Below are 26983 nucleotides of genomic sequence, written 5' to 3' on the forward strand. Positions count from 1 at the left end.
ATATCAGGTAGGGATAAATTTTATTAACAAAATAGAGCAGTATATGGGGATGGACGGGACTGGGATGTATGGATGGAAGTATTTTAGATAGCGAAGTCACATGACACTCATTCCTTATCAAAGCAAATTCAGTTGTATAACACTAGAGTTCATCTTTGCATGTCTTGGAAACAAATAAGGGTTTGCCACTACAACCAACAGGGCAAATCTAGGAGGAATGCTGAATCCAGTTCAACCGTGTTATTTTCCTCCTCTGGGCACAGAATGAGAGAGGGTCCTCCTCCTCCACTCATGGGCTGCTGTCATCATCAGTGTGTGCAAATCTCCCCTGTTTTGCAGTTGTTTTTCCTTTCTTTAACCCCCTGTCCTAAATCACATTTGTACAGGATGGGCATCCTTTGCTGGCTATTCAATTCCTGTTTTAAAAACTCCTCTTTCGTATATTTATCCACAAATATCTATGAGACACATGTTTATATATGTGATTTTTCAGTCATATCCAATTTCCCAGAAATAGACATAAAAAAACCTTCATTTCTTGCTGCTACAAAAACCTCTGTAATGAGAGGTCTTTTATCAGCAAAGTGCTTTCAAAAAGTACTTTAGACTGAAGGAACATAGCAGATACTAACTACTGTATATAAAATAAACAAGTTTCTTCTGTAGAGCATGGGAACTATATTCAGTATCTTGTAGTAACCCATAATGAAAAAGAATATGAAAAGGAAGATATACATGTTTATGTATGACTGAAACATTATGCTGTTCACCAGAAACTGACACAACATTGTAAACTGACTATACTTCAATAAGGAAGAATGCAAAAAGTATGTTAAATCAACTTTTAGAGTCAGCTTATTTGTCTATACCTTTTGAATAGACATATTACATAGGGATTTTTATGCATTTTGAGACATTGGTTATTTACATATTCTTGGTTACCATAAAAATCTCTACAAAGTACACATTTATAATCATTAAAGTATTTCAAATCCTTTCTTTAGAGGCAGCATACTCTTTGACACAGGTTGAATGCACATTGGCCTAGCACAACATTGTATATTAATATATTGATTCATTGAACAAATAAATGCTTACACTTTAGTCATAAGATACTAAACGTCTTTAAACCTCAGTTTCCTCATGTGCACTATTGGACACAAATGTCCCCATTCTCATGAGAGTTTAGTGAGATAATGCATTTAAATCCCCGAGAAGAGGGACCAGTATATTGTAGACACTCAGGAGAAGCTGTTGATGCTTTTCAATTCTCAGTGTCACCTTCCTTTACCTGCTAATTCTAGCTGTTTTCAAAATCCGTCAATTCATATGCGTAAAACATGACATAGCTCACTGCTCAATTGTCGGGCTAATTTATGATTTTACAAGATTTTATGGATGAAACATTTGTGCATTGATCTTTGGCTGAATCAGGAATTAAAATTAATAATAATAACCAATATATATTGAGAAATTATTCCATGTCACACTTCTGCTAAGCATCCCACTAAGTCCCATAATAAGGGATTGTGAGGCACGTGTTGTTAGGAGGAGACTAAGGCTTACAGAGGGGAAGTGGCTTGCTCAAGGTCACTAAGGAAGTGACTAGCAATCAGGATTTGAACCCCACTCTGATTTCAGACTCGCTCTGGTTGCTCGTGCTTTTAGCCACTACGTTACCCCTCCTCTAGTTTTGGTATTTTTATTGTCTCTCACAATCAGGCACAGGCACTGTTTTCTCCATTTTGATAGGTTCTTACATGAATTACCCTTCTATCCCCCTTGACTGTCAATGTTTCTTCCCCCATGTTCAGAAACTATCCTTGTAGTTGCAAGAGAGGTGATCTATCTGTGCTGTAAAGATGGTGGAATTTGGAAGTTTGACTATCCATGATTAACTGGCCCAAGTTTGGCAGAAAAAATGGGCCATGCATGACCGGGGCATGTCTGGTGTGTGCAGCTGTGGTCATGCCGTGGACAGTGCCCTGGACTGAAGACAAACAGTAGGGGTTTGATTTGTCCTCCATCACCTGCTCACACACTGACTCCTGATTCACAAGTGAGATACCATGTCTGTAAAGCAGTTTATCAAACACAGAGCAATATTCAAAACTGAGTCACTTGTGAAAGGGCTGCCTGGGGAATGTGGAATACAAAAAGGGGAGATTTGGTGAATTACTGAGATTGGATGCTCCAGGTTGCAACACACATGCTGATGACTAGAAAAAAAGGAGGAAGGTTTTGGATCTGGGACTCAGGAAGAACCGTTCTAAAAGCACAGGGTGAGTGGATGTGGCTGGGAATACAATTTTTTTTCCCCTTTCTTTCTACTGATGAGATTTGCTTCTAGCAAAACAAATGGTATAGGTGGTCTGGAGGTCAAACTGGATGGACTTAAAACCAAATGGCAGACGGAAGTTTTACTTGGACCTTATGACTTCTCAATCCATGAATTACTTGAAACTATTGAGGAGAAAAGAATAAGGTTCCAAACCGGGTTGGAGTAAATGGGTGGCCAGCTTACGGAACTCACCTCCACATCCAGATGCTTTTCTTCCCTTCCCAGCCTCTCCAGAAGGTGATCTGCACCACATCTGTTCATCAGGTCCTAGTCTGCTTCTCAGCCAAAGCTCAGCTTCCTCATGTGTCTCCCACAAAATATGGGGCCGACTGAAAGGAGAGAAGCAAGAAGGGAGGAGCTGAGTTACTACTCCAAAGGGGTAACAGGTTTCCCTGCCTTGGCCTCAACCCCCATTTCTTCCCTAACGCCTGGTCCCCAGCACACCGCTGCTTCTCCGGGCTCCGGATCTCAGGAGGCAGAGATGCCGGGACTCAAGCGGGAGGGCTCTCCCGACTGTGGAAGCCCAGCCAGCTTCTCATGAGCCTCAGGTCTGCTCTGCTGGGCTCGGGGGCACCTGTTAGGCTGCAGGAGTTGTGGTGTGATGACCTCTCAGGGGAGTTTGTCCTGGGATCTCTGTAGGCAGAGAGCAGACTGCGAATCACAGGCTGCACAGCTGACTCCAAGGGGAGAAGGGGACCCCTGGGGCCTCCTGTTTAGATGCCAGGGCTAACCTCAGAGCTGCGTAGCCTCCCTCAGCATCTCCAGGGCGTGCTTCAGTTTCCTCAAGTGTGGGTTATCAAGGGTGGACAGATACTTATGTGGGTGAATATTTTTATTTTGGGGGATTCAGATGTGGACCAAGGTATATTCTCGAATCGAGCAAGTCATAAATCATTATGGGGAGTTCTCAGTTTTCATGGATCCAGTGGGGGTAGATCAATGGTGTGCATGTATTTTAGTGTCTGGGGAAGCACGTGTCTTAGATTTTTTGTCTGTGTGGGGTTAGGTTACTGTTAGTTCATATATGTTTAAAGAACAAGGTCAGGGAAATGTCACTGTCACACATAGCAATGGGGCTTTGGAAAAAATAATGTATATGTTTTCAGAATTTATGCTCAGAGCAGTGTTTTGAGGTTTAGTGTTGAGGAACGGAGGTATTTATTAGAAAGATGACCTTGCCGCTTAGGAGTTGCTTTTAACATGTTATTTAACCTCTAAACCTTTCATTTCTTCATCTGAAAAATAAGGTTAGTAACTCTTCCTGGCACTAAAACCAGAGGGAGAATTTCCTTTTGAATTTTATATAGAGAATATTGTGTATTGTGGTGAACGTCATCCACAATGATGTTATTGGAAATAAAACCCATTCTGCTGCTGCCCTTAGAGGAAACCACGATCTCTCACCCAAGACACCTGTGCCTTCTTCCTTAGCTTTGAGTTGAATTCAAAAAATTTAATCTTCTTATTAAGAGTAAGTACTGCATCTCAAAGGTTCAGCTACCCAGCAGTCCCTGAAAGTATTTAGCATGGGCAAGACGGTCTTATTAAAGCTTTCGATGAATTAATTTTTTAAAAAAGAGTAAGTACTGCAGAGACAGAGAGCCCTGCGTTGGAGTCCTGCCTCCTGTACTCTTCCTCTTCACGTGGCCTTTGTCTTTCTCTTGTTTCTATTCATTCATTCAGCAAATATTTGTTTATTTATTTATTTCCAGCTTTACTGAGATGGTTGACATATAACGTTGTGTAACGTTAAGTTATGCAACACAATGATCTGATATCTGTATTTACTGCAAAATCATGTTAGTTAACACACCCATAACCTCACAGAGTTACAACTTTTTGTTTATTTTTTTTGATGAGAACTTTGAAAATCTACTCTCCTAGTGAATTTCTTTTTTTTTTTTAATCTTTAAAATTGAGATATAGTTGATGTACAACATTATGTAAGTTTTGGGTGTGTAACATAGTAATTCACAATTTTTAAAGGTTATACTCCATTTATAGTCATAAAATATTGGCTATATTCCCTGTTATGTATAATATATCTTTGTAGCTTACTTGTTTTTTTTTTTTGTATCTCTTAATCCCTTACCCCTATCTTGCCCCTCGCCCCTTCCCTCTCCTCACTGGGAACCACTAGTTTCTTTTCTATATCTATGAGTCTTTAATTTTTCTTCTTTTTTGTTATATTCACTAGTTTGCTTTATTTTTTAGATTTCACATATAAATGATATAATACAATATTTGTCTTTCCCTGACTTATTTCACTTAGCATAATACTTTCCAAATCCATGCAAGTTGTTGCAAATAGAAAAATTAAGGGGAGGGGGTAGCTCAAAATGGTAGAGTGCATGCTTAGCATGCATGTGGTCCTGGGTTCGATCCCCAGTACCTCCTTTAAAATAATTAATTAATTAATTTAAATTAAATTAAACTAATTACCTCTGCCCAAGAAATAAAATAAAAACTAAATTTAAAAAAGGAAAATTATGTATATTCTGGATATGTCTCTTGTCAGATATATGCATTGTGAATATTTTTTCCCTTTTCATTTTCTTAAGGTTTCTTCTGGTGAGCAGAAGTTTTAAACTTTGATGAAAGCTAATTTTAAAAGTGTTCTTTTGTAATTAGTCCTTTTTGTTTCCAGACCTAGGAAACGTCATTCATCTCAAGGTCATAAATAAATTTACATATATTTTTCTGTTTTCTTCAAGAAATTTAAAGTTCTATTCCTCACATTTTGGTCAATGAACCCTTCTGAATTAATTTTTGCACATGACATGGAGTGAGGGGGCAGGTTTAATTGTTTTCTGTGTGCTTATCCAGTTGCTCCTGCTTAACGTATTGGATGAATCCTTCTCTTCCCATTAAACCACATTGGCACTTTGCCAAAAATTAAATGCATATAGAAATAAATATTTATCTCTGGGTTCTCTATTCTGTTACATTGATCTATTTCTGTGTTCTTATACAAATATTACACATATTGATTACTTTAGCTTTGTAGTAAGTCTTGAGATTTGATAATGTGTCCTCCAACTTTATGATTTTTCTTCAGGATTGTCTTGGCTGTTCAAGATCGTTTCATTTCCATTCACATTTTAGAACTGGCTGTCTGTTTTCAAGGACAGTGACTAGACTCCCGTGCTCAGGCTTGGAAAAGGGAGTGGAATCAGGATCCGATCTCCTAAAGCCTAAGCAGGGGCAGCGTGACCAGGTTTGGTGCAGGGTCTTCAGACTGTGGTGAGGGAAGGGGATCACGAAGCACATTGCAAAGACTTCCTGTTTCTCAGTGGAAACACTTGATGCAGTAGAACACTGAACTATGCTTTTAAAGTTCCAAAATTTTGGTACCCGGAATGCTATATGCTATTAAATTATCATTCAAGTGAAAAGCCATAATGATATTTTTCAGATTTGCGAGCACCCTAAAAAGCTTCTCTTCAGCTGGCATCTTACAAAGAAAGTCATTCACCATTGCACTGGTTATCTGATTTCTTAACAGTTTAAAATTCCATGAGCTATAGATATTTATTTGCTCAAATTTAGACGTTACAAATATGGATAAAGAAGTGGAAGCTCTCTCCTGTCTCCTCCCCTGCACTTTTTTCTTACTCCAGTGACTATACATATATTAGAGAAAGATAGATAGATAAAATTTTTTAAAATATAATGATTTATATTTTTATACATTGTTCTACATCTTGATTTTTCTACTTAATGGCTTTTGAAGGGAGTAATAGAGATCTGTTTGATTTTTTCAGCCCGCTGCATATTGCTACAGTCTATATAATGGATCATAACTAATTTCTCTATTTCCTTTTGAGAGGATTTTAGGTTTTTGCCAATTTTTATTTGCTGTAAACCCACTAAATAACTTTATTAAATTAAACTTCACTAAAATAAAATCTAAGTACCCAATATACACTTATGATAATATTTCTACAAATTAGTCACTTAAGAGTTGGAGTTTCTAGAATAAGTATTAAACATACAGCTTTAGAGATGGATGAAGGTAAGAAAGGTTTCAACATCTCCAGTGTGGGATGGATACTTTCTTTGTTCTTGTTCTTTCTGATCATTTGCAATTTTTAACTGGTTAAAAAAGTGAGGAAACTGAAAATAAATAAAGCCATAGCAATATAATAAAGGAGAAATAGAAAGCAGAGAGAAGCGAAAAAGTGAAAAGTTAAGTTCTAAACAAGAAAAAATTTTTGAAAGAGAAAAGTGAGGAATTAATTTTTAAAAAATCCTCAAAACAAGAAAATTAGCTAAAATGTACTCTGCCTCCTTTCCCTGCTATTCCCTGTCTTCTTTATTTCTTTCCCCTTTCAAAAGTTTGCAGACCATTCAACCATTATAAATTAACTCATGATTTTTAGCAGTATATTGAAATGTGAAGGCATTTGGAGGATAAGCCTTAAAGAGAGAGACATTTGTTGAGAAAATATCTGTGGGGAAAGGGTTAGTTTAAAGCAGTATTTGGAAGATGAGATGTCATGAATTTTCATAAGAAAGAGGGGAAATAGTAAGGGAAGAGGATTATGAGTTAAGCAGAGACAAGGCCAACTGGTGGGCCGTCATCAATGGATGTGCCTGCCCACTGTAGAAATAGCCTTGTCTCCCATGGCTTAAAAATGCTGACCTCCAAGAGCTTGATTGCTCACCAAGATCCAATAGAAACCAGAGTTAAGTGGAGCCAGTTCCACTGTGTGTTCATCAAGAGGGTGCTGCCTGGGGTTTCCTCCTGCCCATCAGCTTCCTCAGGCCCTGCTTCAGGTCTTTGTTTCTCAGGCTGTAGATGAAAGGGTTGAGCATGGAGGACAGAACTGTGTAGACAATCGTTGCCATGTGGTCCCTGACGGTGTAGGTGGACACGGGCTGTAAATAGACATAGAAGATGCTTCCATAAAAGAGTGTTACCACAGTGAGGTGAGAACCGCAAGTGGAGAAGGCTTTGCGTTTCCCAGCAGCTGAAGGAATGTTGAAAACAGTGATGAGGATTCGTGTGTAAGAGAAAGCAATGAATAGAAAGGGGGTCACCACAAAAACAGATCCTTCAATCATTATCACAATTTCATTGACAAATGTGGAGGAGCAGGACAATTTCATCAGAGGGCTGAGGTCGCAGAGAAAGTGGTGGATAACATTAGAGTCACAGAAGTTGAGCTGATTCAGCAGAAGTGTGTGTAGGAGTGAGTGGAGGTGAGGCAATGAGCAGGACAAGGCCACCAGGAGGGCACAGCGGTGGTGGCTCATGACGGTGACATAGTGGAAGGGGTCACAGATGGCCACATAGCGGTCAAAGGCCATGACTGCTAGAAGGCAGCTGTCAGTGTTGCCCAAAGCATATATAAAATACATCTGGGTCAGACACCCAGCATAGGAGATGGTCTTCCCTGACACGAAGTTCACCAGCATTCTGGGGACGATGGTCGTTGTGAAGCAAATATCAGTGAAAGACAAGAAACTCAAGAAGAAATACATGGGGGTCTTGAGCTGGGGGTCAGAGCGGATGGCCAGGATGATGAGCAGGTTCCCTATTATTGTGATGAAGTACATGGTGAGGAAGAGGATAAAGAGTGGCATCTGGTCCTCAGGCCGGGAGGAGAGTCCCAGGAGGATGAATTCAGAGACACTACTGGTTTGGTTGACTCTTTCCATTGACTTGGGTCTAGTTATATACAAGAAGCTTTTTTTTAAATTTATTTTACATGTTCCAATTCCATAACCTAATCCTGAGAAGCCAGCAGGTCTTTGTTTCCTCTGTTTTGTCACAATGAGCAGTTGTGCAGGGACCGCTTGTCAACCTCATGGTCCTTGATTTCATCTTCCATTCCCAGGTCCACTGGCATTGTAAGGGCCTTGTACTGAAAGCTAGAGAGACAGAAGAAGAGTTTTCCTTTAGAAATCATCAGAGGTGGCCCTCTCTGATTGAAGTTCATTAGCTCTTATTCTGAGAAAGGCACTGTCTCCATGCTGGGAACATAGCAATAAAACAGAGAAATCTTTTGCTTTGGGTAGCTCATGTTCTAGTTTGGAAGACAGATCAGCAACCAAGAAATATGCAATATAATATCAGGTAGGGATAAATTTTGTTAACAAAATAGAGCAGTATAAGGATGGAGATGGCTGAGGAGTGGAGGGTGGAGGTATTTTAGATAGTGAAGTCACAGGACACTCATTCCTTATCAAAGCAATTTCAGTTGTATAACACTAGAGTTCATCTTTGCATGTCTTGGAAACAAATAAGGGTTTGTCCCAATAACCAATAGGGCAAATCTAGGAGAAATGCTGAATCCAGTTCAACAGTGTTATTTTCCTCCTCTGGGCACAGAATGAGAGAGGGTCCTCCTCCTCCACTCATGGGCTGCTGTCATCATCAGTGTGTGCAAGTCTCCCCTGTTTTGCAGTTGTTTTTCCTTTCTTTAACCCCCTGTCCTAAATCACATTTGTACAGGATGGGCATCCTTTGCTGGCTATTCAATTCCTGTTTTAAAAACTCCTCTTTCATACATTTACCCAAAAATATCTATGAGATACATATCTATCTATCTATCTATCTCTATCTATCTATCTTCTATGCTTTTTTCCAAGTCATATCCAGTTACCTAGTGATGGACATCAAAATGGCCTCTGTTTTTTTTTTCTGTGCTATACAGAAGAAACTTTATTTTTTTAAATTTATTTTTATATATAGTGGCTACTATTTGTAAATCTCAAACTCCCAAATTTATCCCTTCCCACTCCCTTTCCCTGGTAACCGTAAGATTGCTCACTATGTCCACGAGTCTGTTTTTGTTTTGTAGATGAGTTCATAGTGTCCTTTTTCTTTTGGCCTCTGTTTCCTGATACTACAAAATATTCTGTAATGAGAGATCTTGCATCAGTAAAATGCTTTTTGAAAGTGCTTTAAATCAGTTTCGTAGGGTCAGCCTATTCATCCATACCTTGTGAATTACAGATTACATAGGGATTTTCAGACTTTGAGACATTAGTTATTTACATATTCTTGATTACCATAAAAATCTCTACAAGGAACATATTTATAATACCAAGGTGTTTAAAATAATTTTTTAGAGGCAGTATATATACTTTCACAGAGTTTAAATAGTCCTATTACCCTGGAATTTTTAATGCATTTTAAAATTCTTATATATTAATTTATATATTAATTTAACATTGATAAATTAATATATTAATTCACTTAACATTCGAATGCTTACATTTTAGTTGTAAGTTATTGCACATCTTTAAATCTCAGTTTCCTCATATGTAATATTGAACATAAATAGCCACATTCTCATGAAGATTTATTTATATACATATTTTTTAATATTTTGTGGAGGAGGTAATTAGGTTTGCTTATTTATTTTTAGAGGAGGTGCTGGGGATTGAACCCAGGGCCTTGTGAATGCTAAGCATGCACTCTACCACATGAGCTATATGGCCCCCTCATGAGGATTTAGTGAGATAACACGTTGAAAACATTTATAAGAGAGAGAAGCATATTGAAAACTCTCAGGAGAAGCTGTTGATCTCATCAGTCCCCGTGTCACCTTCCCTTATCTGCTATTTCTAGATGTTCTCAAAATCAGTTATTCACATGCATAAAATACCATATCCCTCACTGCCAAATTGTCAGGCTAATTTCAGAATTTTGCAAGATTTTATGGAAGGAATATTTGTTTACCATTGAATGATTTGAATGAATCAGTAATTTAAGTTAATAATCATAACCAGTATTTATGAATATGTATTACATATCAAGCTTATGCTAAGCATCTCACTAAATCCCATGATAAGGACCTGTGAGGCATGTGTTGTTAGCAGGAGACTAAGACTTATAGAGGGGAAGTGGTTTGCTCAAGGTCACTAAGGGAGTGAATAGCAATCAGGATTTGAACTCCAAGCTGACTCTAAGCTCATACTCTCAAACTCCTCTAGTTTTGGTATTTTTATTGTCTCTCACAGTCAAGGCACAGGCACTGTTTTCCTCATTCTGATAATTTCCTACATGAATTACTCTTCTATCCTCCTTAACTGACAAGCTTTCTTTTCCTATAGTCAGAATCTATCCTTGTGGTTGCAAGCGAAGTGATCTATCTTTCTGTGTTGTAGAGATGGTGGAATTAGAAGGTTTGACTATCCATGATTAATTGGCCAAAGTCTGGCAGGAAAAATGGGCCATGCATGACCGGGGCGTGTCTGGTGTGTGCAGCTGTGGTCATGCCGTGGACAGCGCCCTGGACTGAAGACAAACAGTAGGGGTTTGATTTGTCTTCCATCACCTGCTCACAAGCTGATTCCTGATGTCTTATGAATTACAAGTGAAATACCGAGTCTGTAAAAGAATTGATCAAACACAGGTTAATATTAAAAAATGTCATTTGTGAAAGGGCTGCCTGGGGAATGTGGAATACAAAAATTAGTGGAGCTATGATGATGAATTAATGAGATTGGATGCTCCAGGTCTCAGGAATGAGGAACCCCCATCCTGATGACTAGAAAACAGGAGGAAGGTTTCAGATCTGAGAGTCAGGAAGAACCATGCTAAAAGCACAGGGTGAGTGGATGAGGCTGGGAATACAATAGTTGTTTGTCTTTTCTTTCCTCCTAATGGGATTTGCTTCCAGCAAAACAAATGGTATAGGTAGCCTGGAGGTCAAACTGGATGGACTTGAAACCAAATGGCAGACGGAAGTTTTACTTGGACCTTATGACTTCTCAATCCATGAATTACTTGAAACTATTGAGGAGAAAAGAATAAGGTTCCAAACCGGGTTGGAGTAAATGGGTGGCCAGCTTACGGAACTCACCTCCACATCCAGATGCTTTTCTTCCCTTCCCAGCCTCTCCAGAAGGTGATCTGCACCACATCTGTTCATCAGGTCCTAGTCTGCTTCTCAGCCAAAGCTCAGCTTCCTCATGTGTCTCCCATGAAATCCGGGCTGACTGAAAGGAGAGAAGCAAGAAGGGAGGAGCTGAGGTACTACTCCAAAGGGGTAACAGGTTTCCCTGCCTTGGCATCAACCCCCATTTCTTCCCTAACGCCTGGTCCCCAGCACACTGCCGCTTCTCCGGGCTCCGGATCTCAGGAGGCAGAGATGCCGGGACTCAAGCGGGAGGGCTCTCCTGACTGTGGAAGCCCAGCCAGCTTCTCATGAGCCTCAGGTCTGCTCTGCTGGGCTCGGGGGCACCTGTTAGGCTGCGGGAGTTGTGATGTGATGACCTCTCAGGGGAGTTTGTCCTGGGATCTCTGTAGGCAGAGAGCAGACTGGGAATCACAGGCCACAGAGCTGACTCCATGGGGAGAAGGGGACCTCCTGTTTAGACGCCGGGGCTAACCTCAGAGCTGCATAGCCTCCCTCAGCATCTCCAGGGCGTGCTTCAGTTTCCTCAAGTGTGGGTTATCAAGGGTGGACAAATACTTATGTGGGTGAATATTTTTATTTTGGGGGATTCAGATGTGGACCAAGGTGTATTCTAGAATCAGGCAGATCATAAGTCACTGAAACCTCAGGGAGGTTTCAGTTTTCATGGATTCAGTGGGGTAGATCAATGGTGTGTATGTCTGGAGAGGCATGTGGATTAGGTATTTTTCTACGTGGGTTTAGGTTAATGTTAGTTTATGTACGTTTAACACGCAAGGTCAGGCAAAGGTTACTGTCATATGTAGCAAATGGGCTTTGGAGAAAGTAATGTTTGTATTTCATTGTTTAGGCTCAGAGCAGTGTTTTAAGGTTTAGTGTTTAGGAAAAGTGATATTTATTGGAATGCTGGCTTTGTCAATTAGTGTGTGCTTTTAACAAGTTACTTAGCCTCTAAGAACCTTAGTTACTGCATCTGAAAAGTGAGGCTAACAACTCTTCCTGGCACTAAAATCAGAGAGAAAATCTCCTTTTGAATTTTGTATAGAGAATATTGTGTATTATGGTGAACAACGTTCACAACCATGTTACAGGAAATAAAACACATTCTGCCTCTGCCCTCAGATGGAACTGCTGTCTCACACAACATACAAGTGTCTTTTCCCTTAGCCTTGAGTTTAATTTTAAACATTTGATCTAGATATTAAGAGTAAATACAATGGAGACGGAGAGCCCTGGGTTTTAGTCCCGCTTCCTCCGTGTACTATTCATGTGGCCTTCCTTCCTTCTATTCATTCATTCAACAAATATTCATTTATTTACTTATTTCCACTTATATGACATTATGTAAGTTTAAAGTATACAACATAAAGATTTTATATCTGCATTTATTGCAAAAAGATTACTCAACAATATTATTTAACATATCCATCACCTCACATAGTTACAACTACTTTTTTTCGTAGTGAAAACTTTGAAAATCTATTGTCTTAGCAGCTTTCAAATATACAACACAGTCTTGTTAGCTATAGTCCCCAGGCTGTAAATTACATCCCCCAAGTTTTTCATCCCTTTGACTACCTTCAGTCATTTTTCCCACCCAGGACTGCTCGCTCCTGGCAACCACCAATCTACTCCGAGTTATTTTTCTTATATTGCACATATAAATGAGATCATGTGGTATTTGTCTTTCTCTGACTTATTTCACTTAGCATATGTTTCAATATGTTGTTACAAATGGCAGGGTTTCATTTTTATGGCTGAATAATATTCCAGTAATATTCACATTTTTTTAATCCACTCATCCATTGATGGACATTTAGGTTGTTTCCATGTCTTGGCTATTTATAAAGCTCCAGTGGTTCAGATATCTGTCTGACATAGTGATTTCATTTCTTTAGGATGTATAATATACCCAGAAGTAGGATTGCTGGATCATATGGTGCCTCCATATTGTTTTCCTTAGTGCCTGTCCTAATTTACATTCCTACCAACAGTGCCCAGGGTTCCTTTTTCTCCACATCATCCCCAACTCTTTTTATCTCTTGACTTTTTGATAATAGCCATTCTAACAGGGATGTGGTGATCTCTCCTTGTGATTTTGGATTTCCTGATGGTTAACGATGTTAAGCTCCTTTTCATGTACCTGTTGGCCATTTGAATATCTTCTTTGGAAAAATGTCTGTTCAGGTCCTTTGACTGTTTTTTAGTTAAATTTTTATTTTTTGATATTGATTTGTATGAGTTTCTTATATATATTTTGGATATTAACCCCTTATCAGATATGTAGTTTGCTAATATTTTTCTCCATTCTGTAGGATGTCTTTTCATTTTGTTGATAACTGTTTTGCTATATGAAAGCTTTTTAGTTCGATGTAGTCTTGTAGTCCCAATTGTCTTTTAAATTTGTTTGTTCGTTTGTTTTGCTTTTGTTGCTTGTGCTTTGGGTGTTATATCTATAAAATCATTGCTAAGATCAATGTCAAGGAGGTTTTTCCTTATAGAAATGCAACGGATTTTTGTATGCTGATTTTTATCCTGCAACTTTACTAAATTTGTTTATCTATTCTAACAGTTTTTTGGAGTCTAAAATTTTCTGTATATATTATCATGTTCTCCGCAAACAGAGACACTTCTTTTCTGATTTGAATGCCTTTTATTTCTTTTTCTAATCACTCTGCCTAGGACTTTCAGTACTACATTAAATAGGAGTAATGAGAATGGGCATCCTTGTCTTATTCCTAACCTTAGAGGAAAACCTTTCACCAGTAAGTATGATGTTAGCTGTGGGTTTGTCATATACGGTCTTTATTATGTTGTGGTTTGTTCCTCAACTATTTGTTGAGGTTTTTATCATGTAGGGATATTGTATGCAGAAAAAGCATCTATTGAAAAAAATCATGATTTTTATCTGTTCTATTACTGTGGTGTAACATATTTATTGACCTGCATATGTTGAACCATCCTTGCATCAAAGGGATAAATCCGACTTGATCACGGTGTATGATCCTTTTAGTGTATTACTGAATTCAGATTGCTCATGCATTGTTTTCCCAGTTTGGTTTAGTAGTTGTGTGTTCTTGCTCACTAAACTTCTTTAAGAGGATTATTCTGAATTCTTCATCAGACAGTTTATTGATCTCCATTTCTTTAGGGTCAATTATTGGAGCTTTATTAGTTTCCTTTGATGATGTCACGTTTATTGGATTCTTTATGATCCTTGATTCCATGTTGATATCTGTGCATTTGAGTTAGTAATCTCCCCTTCTAGACTTTACAGATTATCTTCTGGTCACAGTCCTTCACCAGCCACCTCAGCCTGGGGTCTTGGATAGGTCAGTGGTGGTGTCCTTGGGCAGGCAGGGCTTGCTGTCAGGGCCCCTATTCGGGTGAGGCCATAGCCTGTGCTCTGAGGTCAGGGTGGTTCTGCTGGCTGAGCTCTGAATCAGGTAGGACTGCCAGCTGTGTTCCTTGGTGGGTGGTGCCACTGGTGGGACTCCTTGATTGGGTAAGGCTACGGATTGTCCTCACATTCACTCCTGGCCAGGTGGAGTATCAGGCTCTGATCCCTGATGGGATAGTACCTCTGGCTGGATTCTGAGTTCAGGCAAGGCCACAGGCAGGGCTTCCTGGTGAGATTAAGTCCTCAGACTGTGTTTTACAGTCAGGCGGGGATGCAGACTGATTCCCAAAGGTGGGCAGGCCTGCAGTACGGACTTCATGATCAGGCAGGCCACTGGCTTGCTCTGCTGTTGGGAAAGGTCTCTGACCAGGCTCTTTTGTTGGGAGGTGCCTCAAGCTGTATCCTGCAGTTGGGTGGGGCTAGAGTTTGTGCTCTGCTGGCAGGCGTGGTTTCTGTCTGGACTTCCTCATTGGTGGAGCCACAGAGTATGCTCTGTGATTGGGCTGGCACGCTGGCTGGGTTCCCTGTTTGGATGAGGCCATAGGCTGTGTCCAGCAATGGGACGAGGCCATAGGCTGGGCTCTACTTCAGGGAGGGGCTGTGGGCTGGGTTCTGAGGCTATCCAGGATTACTGTACTTAACACTTGGGCAGGACTACAGATCTGGTTCCCTGCACAAGCACAGCTGTTTCATAGGCTGAACAGCTGCCCAAGTTCTTGGTCCAGCGAGGCTGCAGGCTGTCTTCAGCAGTGGGCAGGGCTTCACATTTCCTTAACAGCTTGGTTAGGCCTATAGAACAGGCACTGGTACCACGAAGACTCACTGGCTGATGACCCTCATCAGGCAGAACTGCCCACCAGTCCCCAGCTAGGCTCTGCAGATGGGCAGAGTCACCGGCTGGAATCTCTGCTTTGGGTGCAGCTGCAAAGAGGAACGTAGTCTGCCAATATCTGAGCACTGGTGGCTGTAAGCCCTACCCTCCTTCTCTGTATAGTATGAATATACCATACTTCATAAAATGAATTTATCCATCCTACCATAGATGACAGTTTAGGTTACTTCCAGTTTGGGGCTTCATAAGTTTAGCCCCTGATGTAATGTTTAGACATATCTCTTGTTGTACATGTCCATGTGTTTCTCTGGAATATATACCCAGGAGTGGAATTTATGAAATATAGGTATCTTTACCTGTACTATTTATTAACAAATTATTTTTCAAGTTGATAGTATCAATTTATATTCCCACTAGCAGCATAATTTTCTGTGGCTCCACATTTTCTCAAACCCTTAATATTTATCCTCAGAATTCTAATTTTTGTCTATCTGCTGGGTGTGCAGTGGCTTTCCACTGTGATTTAATTTGAATTCCTCTGGTTATGAATGAAACTCAGCATCTTTTCATGTGATTATTGGTCATTTGGATTTCCTTGTCTCTTGTGAAATGTTTATTCAATTCTTTTTCGTAGTCCTCCTTCCCTCTCCACCTCTGGCTTTGTCTGTTTTTTCTTACTATTCCTAAGGATCTTTATGTACTCTTAATCTGAGTGTTTTTTGTTGGTTTTATGAATTTCAAATATCTTTTACTGTTCTATTATTTGTCTTTTTCTTCTATGATGCTTTTTGATAAATAAAACAGAAGTATTTAATTTTAACACAGTCCAATTTACTGTTTTCTTTTATGGTTAGTGTCTTCTATCTGTTTCTTGTTTTAGAAATATTTTCCTATCTTAAGGAGACAAAGAAATTCTCCTATATTATTTTCTAAAAACGAGTGGTTTTTGGTTTTCATATGTAAGTTTGTGATTCATCAGGAGTTAATTTTTGCTGACGGTGAGCGGTAGGAATCCAATTTCATTTTTCCATGTGGATTTCCAACTGTCTTAATTCCGTTTCTGAAAAGAGGCTCTTCCATGCCTCATTCATAAGTCAGGTGTAGAACAGTGTGTGGGTATGCTTCTGGGCTCTCTGTCTTGCGGCAGTTGTACTGTTTGTCTAGACCTTCACCAATATCCTCATTGCATTCATTACCAAAGGCCTATTGTGTGGCTAGTGATTCTCAAAGTATTGTTTCAAAATCAGCATCACCTGAGGACTTGTTAGAAGTGAAAATTCTTAGATCTCACTCAGACTGACTCAAGGGACATAGTCATAGGTCCATGGCCATGAGAGAAAAGTATTGGAGAAATGGTCTTGGAGAAAAGTATTTAGATCAGGATTTTCTCTTCTGAAGCCTAAGCGCTGATAGTGATAAAGGATAACTCTACATGTGTAGAGGTGAGATTTCTTCATGTGTGGAGTGTTTCCTCTTTATCTAGTTCCTCTCCAAAATGAGAATTAGGACATTCCATGGAGGGTCTCTGCTGATCTGACCTCCTTCATATCACTTCTTTCCTATTGTGATATGATATTATTGCTGTTTCAACAAAACAAAACTCAGTGGTGATGAGCAACAGAGCAATAGATTGTAGTTCACTTTCCTTAGTAATTAGTAATTTTAATTGTACAAAAAATATGTCTTTTAACAAATTCAGAGAGTACAGATAAGCACACACTGAAAAGCAAACTTTATCTCCTTCCCTATTCCAGGGTTCTTTCCTAGAATTAACCATTTTAAATGGGAGATTTTCTTTCTGGGTCTATAATTTCACCAGATACACACACACTTGTATATTTTCATCATATATACATACACATTCATATATATATGAGCCCTAATAGATTTATTCTTAAACATTTTGCTCTTTATTCATAATAATGTTTCAGGTCAGCGATAGAGATACACCTCATCATTTGTAACTATTATGTATTATTTCTTTCTATGGAAAAATTGAACCACTAATTATCTATTTCCTTATTGATGGGCATTTAAGCTGTTACTAATTTTTTTTCTATTACAAGCAATGATGCAACCAGTGAGTGTCTGTATATACATAGCTTTATACACTTGGTATAATATTACTAAAGGCACGAGTTCAAGAAATACAAACAATGGGACGTAGGAGGGATCAGAAATTTTCAGACAGGCAGCTTCTCACATAAAGGCCAAGTTAGTTTTCTCTAGGGGTCAGGGTGGGGGCGGTGCTTGTTAAATGCAGATTCACAGGCCCCACATGAGACCTGCTGAGTAATAGCTCTGGGAGTGATGTAGGAGAGTCAATGATAAAATACTAAGATATAAAACCTAAAACCACTGCATGAATAATAGAGAATGAAGGATGAAAACAAAAGTGAGCAGAATAAAATTCCTTGCCTGAAGCCCTGGATGACTCTTTACTTCCCAGAGGAGCCCAGTATGGCTCCGTCTGTCTCTGGAAGCTCTTAGTTTCATCTGCCTTCAGCATTCACATATGAGTTTTAACACCTCTTCAAAAGCTGCTGAGAATAAATCTAAGGACAGACAGTAAATCTTTCATTGGGAGGCAGACAGGTTTTTGAAGGGCAGTGATGGTGGAAATAGGGGACTCTCTAAGGTGAACTGAAGCTAAGAGAGGGGACAAGAGGAGCCAATGCCTTTGAGGCACAAATGCCAGATGACCAGGGTAGAGACCCAGAGGCAACTCGGCCCCTGGGAACACTGGCCTGATCATCGGGGCAGTTGTGTGCTGAACTACTAAGTCACTTGCTAAGCAGGACTAAGAGTTGGGCTTTTGCTCATTACAGAGCCCAGAACATTCTTCTGTTAGAGATAGGGAAGAAGGAAGAGTCAATGGGATCCCTGCATACTTGTGGGACCAGACGCATTCCTTGTCTGGTGGACATTTCAATTTTATAGGAGTTTCAGTCTTTCTGTCACTGCCTCTGTCTCTCTGCCTCTCTCTTTTTCTAAATCACTGGGATGACTTTCAAAAAGCTAGTTCATCCAGAAATTTCATTAAAATCAGAAGGCTATGAAGGGAATCAAAAGTCATTAATCAGATTTAAATTATTTCTAGGAAATTTTGTGGAAAACAAAAGTTTCAACAGCATTGAGAGCGAATGAAAATGAAGTGGTTTTCTGGAGAAGAGGAAGGTGGGAAGCTGATTACGGAATCATAATAAAGTTCCAATGGTTGATAGTTGCATGTGTAAAAAAGTGGATACAACCCAAGATCCATGACACATATGAGTGATAACCTGCTGACTTACAAGAGTTTATTGTGTGTATCAGGAACCAGCAGAAACAGGGTCCAGAAGAGACATGAACTCGTGAACATGCCCACAGAGGTTCTGGCTAGGACATCCTCCTGCCCATCAGCTTCCCCAGGCTCCTCTTTATGTCTTTGTTTCTCAGGCTGTAGATGAAAGGGTTGAGCATAGAGGACAGAACTGTGTAGACAATTGTTGCCACGCGGTCCCTAACAGTGTAGCTGGACAAGGGCTTTAAATAGACATAAAAGACGCTTCCGTAAAACAGGATCACCACAGTAAAATGGGAACCACAAGTGGAGAAGGCTTTGTGTTTCCCAGCAGCTGAGGGAATCTTGAGAACCGTAATGAGGATTCGTATATACGAAAAAACAAAGCATAGAAATGGAGTCACCAAAACAACCAGTCCTTCTGTCTTTATTGTGATATTGTTGACAAATGTGGAGGAGCAGGATGATTTCAGCAGAGGGTTGATGTCACAGAGAAAGTGGTGGATGACACTGGAGTTGCAGAAAGTGAGCTGATTCAGCAGAAGTGTGTGTAGGAGTGAGTGGAGGTGAGGCAATGAGCAGGAGAAGGCCACCAGGAGGACACAGCGGTGGTGGCTCATGACGGTGACATAGTGGAAGGGGTCACAGATGGCCACATAGCGGTCAAAGGCCATGACTGCTAGAAGGCAGCTGTCAGTGTTGCCCAAAACATATATAAAATACATCTGGGTCAGACACCCAGCATAGGAGATGGTCTTCTTCTCCGACAGGAAGTTGACCAGCATCCTGGGGACAATGGTTGTTACGAAGCAAATGTCAGTGAACGACAGGAAACTCAAGAAGAAATACATGGGGGTCTGGAGGTAGGGGTCAGAGCAGATGGCCAGGATGATGAGCAGATTCCCTGTTATGGTGACCAGGTACATGGTGAGAAAGAGGATAAAGAGTGGCTTCTGGTCCTCAGGCCGGGAGGAGAGTCCCAGGAGGATGAACTCAGAGACGCTGCTAGTCTGGTTGATTTCTTCCATGGAGTCAGCTAAGATAGAGGTGATCCTACAATTTAACACACATCTTTCTCTCATAATTGTAACCACAAACAAACCAGTAAGTCTATGTTTCTTCCTATCTTTCCTGTCCACCCATAGGGTCATGATTAGCTACCACACAGGCGACTTGTCAGCTTTGTGGTCCTTGATGCTGCCCTTCCTTCCCGACTCTAAGATTTCACAAGCTTCTTGTATTGATAGCGTGATCTCAAGAGGAAGAATTTTCTTTGAGGAACAGAATCGAACCTTCCTGATTCAGTTTAACATTAAACTTTAGAAACAATTTTTTATTGAGCACCTAGTCTGTGAAAAATATTCTTCTGGGAGTGGGGACACAGTTGTGAATATACCATAGAAAGACCTGTTTGTGCATCTTACCTTCTAATGGAGGATCGATTGATCGATCTATCTGTCATCTATCTATCATCAGATAGTTTGACATTTTATAAAGAGAAATAAAGTCACATAAGGGGATATTGACTTAGAGAAGTAAGGAGGGATTTATTTATTTTAGATAAGGTAGTTTTATTGTTCTCTCTATATCAAAATGAATTTTCAATGATGGATTCCTAATATATCTCTAAACCTCCTTGCCAAAAAGAGGAGCTCAATAAAATAATAAACAGGGAAATCAAAGGAATAATGAACCAAGGCCAACGAAGTGTTACTGTTGTGGTTATTTTATCTTCGGAGGCATTTATTTCAAAGCTTACACTTCTTAGTGAACTTCAAATTATACTATCAATCCATACAAATCTTAAGTTTTAAATTTACTTTTGTCTGATTTTTCCTCTAATTGCTTAAACCTAATCATGTTCCCACATCTTGGGCACCCAACCATTAAGCAAGCATACGTCCTTCAGTGCCATCATCCATTTGTTTATTTACCGATGTATATATCCTTGAAATATATATATATTATTGCCTTCTTTATGTGAGCTTTTCTTCCATTTACCTCAGTAATTCTTTGGCATATATCTCATTCTTGTTTTTTCTCTTTATATACATTTTTTTTGATATCGATCTCTGTTCTGGTTCTTTACTTTTGACTTTTTCCATCATATTCCAGCAGCACATGACTTAATATTCATGTCCCTAGTTGTCCCCTAAGCCTTTGCTACCATGAACAACGTGGATTCAAACATCCTCATGGCCACAAAGTGTTCTACATCATTCATCCAGACAATGAGACTGGATAGGCATTTTGAAAGAGCAATTCAAGGAATCATCATTCATTTATTCACACAACAATTAAATGCTTACTTTCCAGCTGGTTAACATCAAGCAAGTTATTAAATATTTTTAAACTTCAGTTTCCTCATCTGTAAATAGGGTATACTAATATTTACCATTTATGAGTTTTATGAGTTTTTCGTGATATCATGTGTTTAAAGCACTTAGAATGGTTCAGGGACAGAGAAAACATTTGATGCCACTGTCTTCTCCCTGTCATTATTATTGCCAATGAATTTCTCTCCAACCAGGTTTTTGGACATGTTCTCAAAAGTAACGAATCTAAATATTGAAATGACCCTAGTTCTCACACTCTAATTTTCTAATGGTCAAATTCATCTTATTATGAATCTACAATGCTTTTTTAGGTGGTGTATGGTTCATACTTTGAATAATCTGAGAGTGAATCAGTAATTAAGCACTTACCACATGCAAGTAGAATTTTGTTTCATTCTTACAACAACCTTATGAGGCATAAGCTATTATTATTGCTTTTTTTCTGATGATGAAACAGATATAGATTTAAAATAATTTGCTAAAGTCACACATCAAGTAAACAGCAGAAACGAGATTCAAATACCACACTAATTCTAAATCTCAAGATTTAACTATGATGCATTTTCTCATATTTTTGTAAAGTTATAAAAGTATCTATGAAACAATCATGTATAAGATCTATTTTTTCCCAATTTGACCATTTTCTATTTTAACACAGACACACACACACACACACATTTTTTCCCTTAAATGTTTTTCATTCCTCATTAAGAACAGACTTCTGTTGTTACAAAAGGAAACCTATTTTCTATGCTGAGCAGATTGTAGAATTTGAGAATTTTAATATCCATGATTCATTGGCAACAATAAGGGAGAATTTGGACTTTGATGTCTGGGACATTATGTTTTTATGGGGTTGAGGGTTTAGTAGGAAGTGCACTGAACTTGGAAGAAGAAAGTGGAAACTTGTGCCTGAAATTCATTACTTGCTCACTGAGTGATCTCAGGGGCCCTGAAGAGCTAAAGAAGTATCAGGTATAAGTGTGGTTTGTAAAATATACTACAGAAAAAAAAAAAAAAAGTATTCACGATGGGGATGCCTGGGGACTCAAAGTGATCAAGGCAGGTTAGATTTCCGGCATCTCATCCATGCCGAGTACTTAAGAAAATGGAAGGAATTTTCAAAAGTGAGAATCTGAGGGGATAATTCTGGAAGTCCTCTTATTGAGGATCTGCTTCCCCAACAACAATGGGATACCTTGGCCCAGGGATCAAATAGGGTGGTCGCAAAATACAAAGTTAGACTTAAATGGTAGGCTGAACTCTGTGATATACTTTATCCGTGTGATTCGTGGAACCGAATCAAATTCAAAAACTGAATTTTGAGTCTGAAGTAAGTACCTGATTGAGGCGGATGATCAGGTGGGTAGTCAGTGTACTAATGCTCACTTTCCACACCCAAATATATTTTCACCTTTCCCAGTTAAACAAAAAAAATCTGTTCTCCCGTCCTGAACCAAATTGGTTAAGTTCACTTATCAGTCAGAGATGATCTTTTTGACCTTCTAGCCAGTAAAAAAGCAAGAAGAGTTGCAAGGAAGGAGGAAAGAGTAGATTGCCATAGATTCTAAAGGAATGAAGCATTTTCTTGATATGCCCTCTCACCTCCTTGTCTTTTTCTCAACGTCTGTCTCACCATTTTTCTGTTTTTCTCTGCTTCCAACTGTGGAAGGCAGAGATGCCCAGACTCACAGTGGCAGGAACTCTCTTGGTTGGGGAAACCTGTCAGCTAGCTTCTCGTGGGTCTGGGCTTGGGCCTCCTGGCCGCCTCTAGGTCCTTGCTGGTGAGAGAGCTATGGTGTGCTTATTCCAGCCTGCCTCCTTAAGAGAGTTTGCTCCGTGACCTCTCTAAGTACAGCAATCACGATGGGCAGCAAAGGTGCGTGCAGCCGCCCTCAGGGGGCAGGGGACTCCCGGGGCCTCCTTCGGAAGACTGAGGCTGTTTTCAGAGCCTTTTAAACTTATCACAAAGTCTCCAGGACATGCTTTAGTTTCCTCAACTGTGTGTAATCAAAGGTGATAGAACATTTTGTGTGTGTGTGTGTGTGTGTGTGTGTGTGTGTGTGTGTGTGTGTGTGTTTAGTGAATAGGGCATGGGTTCTCTAGGAAGCCAACTTTGAGATGGAGATTAACATACAGGATGCCTATTAGGGAGTTCTCTTGGGATCAACATCTGTGGAAGGGAGAAGAAGGAAGAAGAATTGGGTGCAGGGACAAGTTGGGTTGTGACGAAGTCCCAGTGAAGGTCTCAGCTGACCCTGTTGGGAGCTCTGGAGCCAGGATGTCCAGGAAGACAGATCTTTATACCCACCATGTTGGTTATTGGACGTAGGCTGCTCTGGAAGGGAACATGCTCTTTGGTGAAGCAGTTTCTTTTAGCTGAGATCATCCCTAAAGAAAGCTTAAAGCCGAGGACTATCCTACAAGGCAACCATTGATGAACTCCAGTGTAATCATGCTTCATTTTGACCTGCACTTACACAGCGAGCTGACCCTTCTATAAACTACACCTAGGCTTTCCTGTCCTCTATCAGCTGGGTGTAGGGAATTCTATGCAGCCATAGCTTTCTTCCTTTTTTCTTTTTTCTTTTTTTTTTTTGGAAAGGAAGAAATAGCATTTTCTTTATTCACAAGTGAAGTGAATGTATGCCTAGAAAATCCAAAGATAATCTAACTCAAACTACTAAAATTAATAAGTGAATTTAGCTATGTCATTGTATACAAAGTTAATAGTAAAAATCTATTTTATTTTTACGTACCAGAAACAAGCAGGAAATGGAATTTTAAAAGACAATTTACAACATTATCAAGATATACAAAGTACCTAGGAATGAATGTTGCAAAATTCCTACTGTGAAAACTACAAAGTAACACTGAGAAAAATGTTAGAGTCCCAGAAAAGGGGAGGCATATACCATGTTTGTGGGTTGAAAGACTTAATGTTACGCCAGTTTCCCCAAATTAATCTATAAATTCATCATAATGCCAGTCAAAATCTGTGTGTGTATGTGTGTGCATGAATGCATGTATTTGATGAACATAGATTAAGTTGATTCCAAAATTCATACAAAAATGCAAAAGATCTAAAATATTTAAAATAATATTCAAGAAAAACTGAGCTGGAGGACTTTTCACTATCAGATAACAAGACCTATCATAAAGCTATAGTGGTTGGAACAGCAAGGCATAGCTTTCTGATTCCTCTCCGAGATCACTGGACCTAAAAATAATACTGATGTAAAGAGTTCCCTGTATCTTTGTAGTGTTTCTCTTCCAACTTCAGAATTATGTGTGTCTTGCTAAGGCTCCAACTTGCTAGCAATTTCTTGGTTTTCTGGTCCAATTACCATGGTGTCATTGATATAGTGGAGCAGCGTTATGTTCTATATGATATCCAGATTGCATCTTTTCAAACTATGTATTATATATAAAACATATGTGTGTATATATACACACATATACATGCACATATGAATGTATGTCTATACATAATAGGATATATATATATATGTATATATGTAAATACCTATACATCTATCTTCCTCCCATTGGTTCTGTTCTCTGTAGAACCCTGACTGATACCCTACTCACTATAAAAATTGGATTCATTTGGCTTCTTATGGTTTAGGTTTGCCACTTGGACTCTGTCATTCTCATTGCTATTGTCATTCTCATAGCTGAGGTCTATGACGGCATATCCTTCCATCAGTCTTACCTACAGAGGAAAGAAGAGCCCTTCTCCAAAGTAAAACATGGCAGAGGTGGGTATAGTTCAGTGGTAGGGCGTGTGCTTAGCATGCACAAAGTCCTGGGTTCAATTCCCAGTACCTCTACTAAAATAAATGTAAATAAACCCAATCCTCCCCTCACCCCTACACACAAATTAAAAATTTAAAAATTTAAAAAACTTAAAAAAGGAAAACATGGAAAGCGAAAGTCTTGGGTTTCTATTTCCCATCCACAGCCTGCCTATGATAGTTAGTTACTATCATAACTTAAAGTTAAATGAAGACGTGGGTTGGTGTGTTACACAGGGATGGTGTCAGGCACAGTGATTACAGTGAATGTTTCCTTTGGCAAATTGATTAAGATACTAGTCCTTAAGGCCAACTGGTTTTCAGGAAACTGGCTGAGTTTAGTGCTTTAAAACACGCTATCTCATTTAACCCTCACAGTAACCACATGAGCAAGGTGTTATTACCAGATCTAAGGAAACAGAACCTCCCAGAGCTTAAGCCCCTTGCTTAGGGCACCTGGTGAGTAAGTAGCAGAGCTGGCCTTGATCTCAGGTCAGTCTGTGTCTAGTGCCCTTGGGATCAATGTCACCACTCCACTACTTTCTGAACAAGCCTCAGCCCCCGCTCCAGGTGGCAGTGGAACGTGTGCTCTAAGGAGGCCAGGGCTGGCGATGTGGGAGTCTGCAAGGGCTTGACCTTGTCTGGGCCGTTCTGTGATGTACGGAGAGGCCAGCTCCATGCTGTGGTTATTCCAGAGGCCAAAGTGACCATGGTCACTCCTGCTTTCTGTGGCCTCAACGTCAACAACAAGGACACCTCCTCCTGGGACTCGTGGCTCAGCCCCTCGAGTCCCTTCACAGGTTACCTCTCAAGGGGAAGGCGAAAAATTGGGTAATTAGCTCAGGTAGGCTCCTTTGCTAATCAGAGCTCGGGGTTGTTTTCCCATCAGTATTAACCTTGTTGGTGAATGGAGATCTTGCCCACTTCCCTGCTGCTCTAAAACAGGCATGAAACATTCAGAAGACGCTTAGGTCACGAGATCTTCTTGCTCCTTGGATACCGGTTTTTTGAACAGAAAGTGAAGGCTCAGGAAACAGCCTTGACCACAGGTGTCTGAGCTCACCAAGGACCCTCACAGGTCAGAGGAAGATGGGGAACCATCATTCGGCACTAGATGTGTGTGTTTCGGTAAAAATGTGTATCACGTGTGTGATTTTACATTTGTACAACCCAGTGTATTTAATGGGTAACTGAATCACATACCAACTCTCTTCATGCAGGAAGGGCTAAGACAGATTATGGAGAGCTGGAAAAATCTTCTTGGTAGTGTGTGTGTGTGTGCACACGTGCATGTGTGTGCGTATAGGCACATGCTGTTTAGGTTTGTGTTTGTGTGCTGTGTTTGCATGGCTGTCTGCGTATCTGTGTGTGTATAAGATGTCCTTTTTTGCGTGGGTTGTGCTTTGTCTCAGTGACTAGGTGTAATGTTTACGTGTTGTGTTGTGTGTGTTTCATTTATCAGTTGTATGTAAATTTGTGTGAAATTATTACACAAAAGTGACTACATGTGTGTTTTTATGTATAAAACACTCACACTCTATTTTAACCTAGAATGAGTATAGAAGAGAGGGAACTAAAACCATGATAAGGCTGTGTGTGTGTGTGTGTGTGTGTGTGTGATAAATAGACTTTCAGCTAGTCTCCTCTTATATCATATCTCCTCTGATTTCAGACAAAGATAGGTAGTTCCAAGTAAGGTCCTTGTCAACCCAACTTTTAAGCCATTTGTTCATGGATCTGAAGCCCCCCACAGTGCTCTGAGGCACTTTTCTTCATCAGCTTTCAACAACGCCGTATTTCTACTCTTGGGAACGTGGGAGTGGTTAAGTGACTCTGGGTCACACACATCCTGATTCACATCTCTTTTTCTGATACTTCATAGCTTTATGACCTTGGGCTTAGCCTCTGCAAGGCTCAGAAGCCCGAGCTGTAAAATGTGATGTGATTTAACTCAGTATGTGGCATGTTATCAGCATGCACTAAATGGATGCTAGTACCACGATTATTTTTAAATGCACGAGAGCCTCAGCTTGCTCATCATTTCTTGACTGTTCAGGGCAGAGTATTTTGTGCAGGGGAGACATCCCAAGAGCTCCTGTCAAGCTCCAACTGACAGCTTGC

The 26983-nt window shown here is 39.8% G+C and overlaps 2 protein-coding genes across 2 annotated transcripts in view; both read right to left on the minus strand.

Annotated features, from left to right (window-relative positions):
* Positions 1-2533: 2533 nt before the first annotated feature.
* On the minus strand, positions 2534-11285 carry LOC105069937 (olfactory receptor 1L8-like). The gene is made up of 3 exons (XM_010956180.3): positions 11161-11285; positions 7009-8218; positions 2534-2670 (listed from the first exon to the last, which is right to left on the minus strand). Exon 2 carries the CDS (start codon positions 8003-8005, stop codon positions 7061-7063), a length of 945 nt encoding a protein of 314 aa, XP_010954482.2. The 5' UTR covers positions 8006-8218; positions 11161-11285; the 3' UTR covers positions 2534-2670; positions 7009-7060.
* LOC105069973 (olfactory receptor 1L8-like) overlaps positions 11181-26983 on the minus strand; it is a 133760-nt gene continuing 117957 nt past the window's right edge. The window contains exons 3-4 of the mRNA XM_010956224.2: positions 18740-19782; positions 11181-11296 (exon numbers count right to left, since the gene is read on the minus strand). Coding sequence (XP_010954526.2) covers positions 18825-19757 — 933 coding nt within the window. The 5' untranslated portion in view covers positions 19758-19782 and the 3' untranslated portion in view covers positions 11181-11296; positions 18740-18824. The remainder of the gene's footprint in view (positions 11297-18739; positions 19783-26983) is intronic.

The sequence above is a fragment of the Camelus bactrianus genome, chromosome 4, assembly GCF_048773025.1.
Source record: "Camelus bactrianus isolate YW-2024 breed Bactrian camel chromosome 4, ASM4877302v1, whole genome shotgun sequence".
Taxonomy (NCBI): domain Eukaryota; kingdom Metazoa; phylum Chordata; class Mammalia; order Artiodactyla; family Camelidae; genus Camelus; species Camelus bactrianus.

Coding starts and splice junctions, on each gene's coding strand:
- LOC105069937 (XM_010956180.3), bottom strand. CDS start 8,005: ATGGAAAGAGTCAACCAAACCAGTAGTGTCTCTGAATTCATCCTCCTG.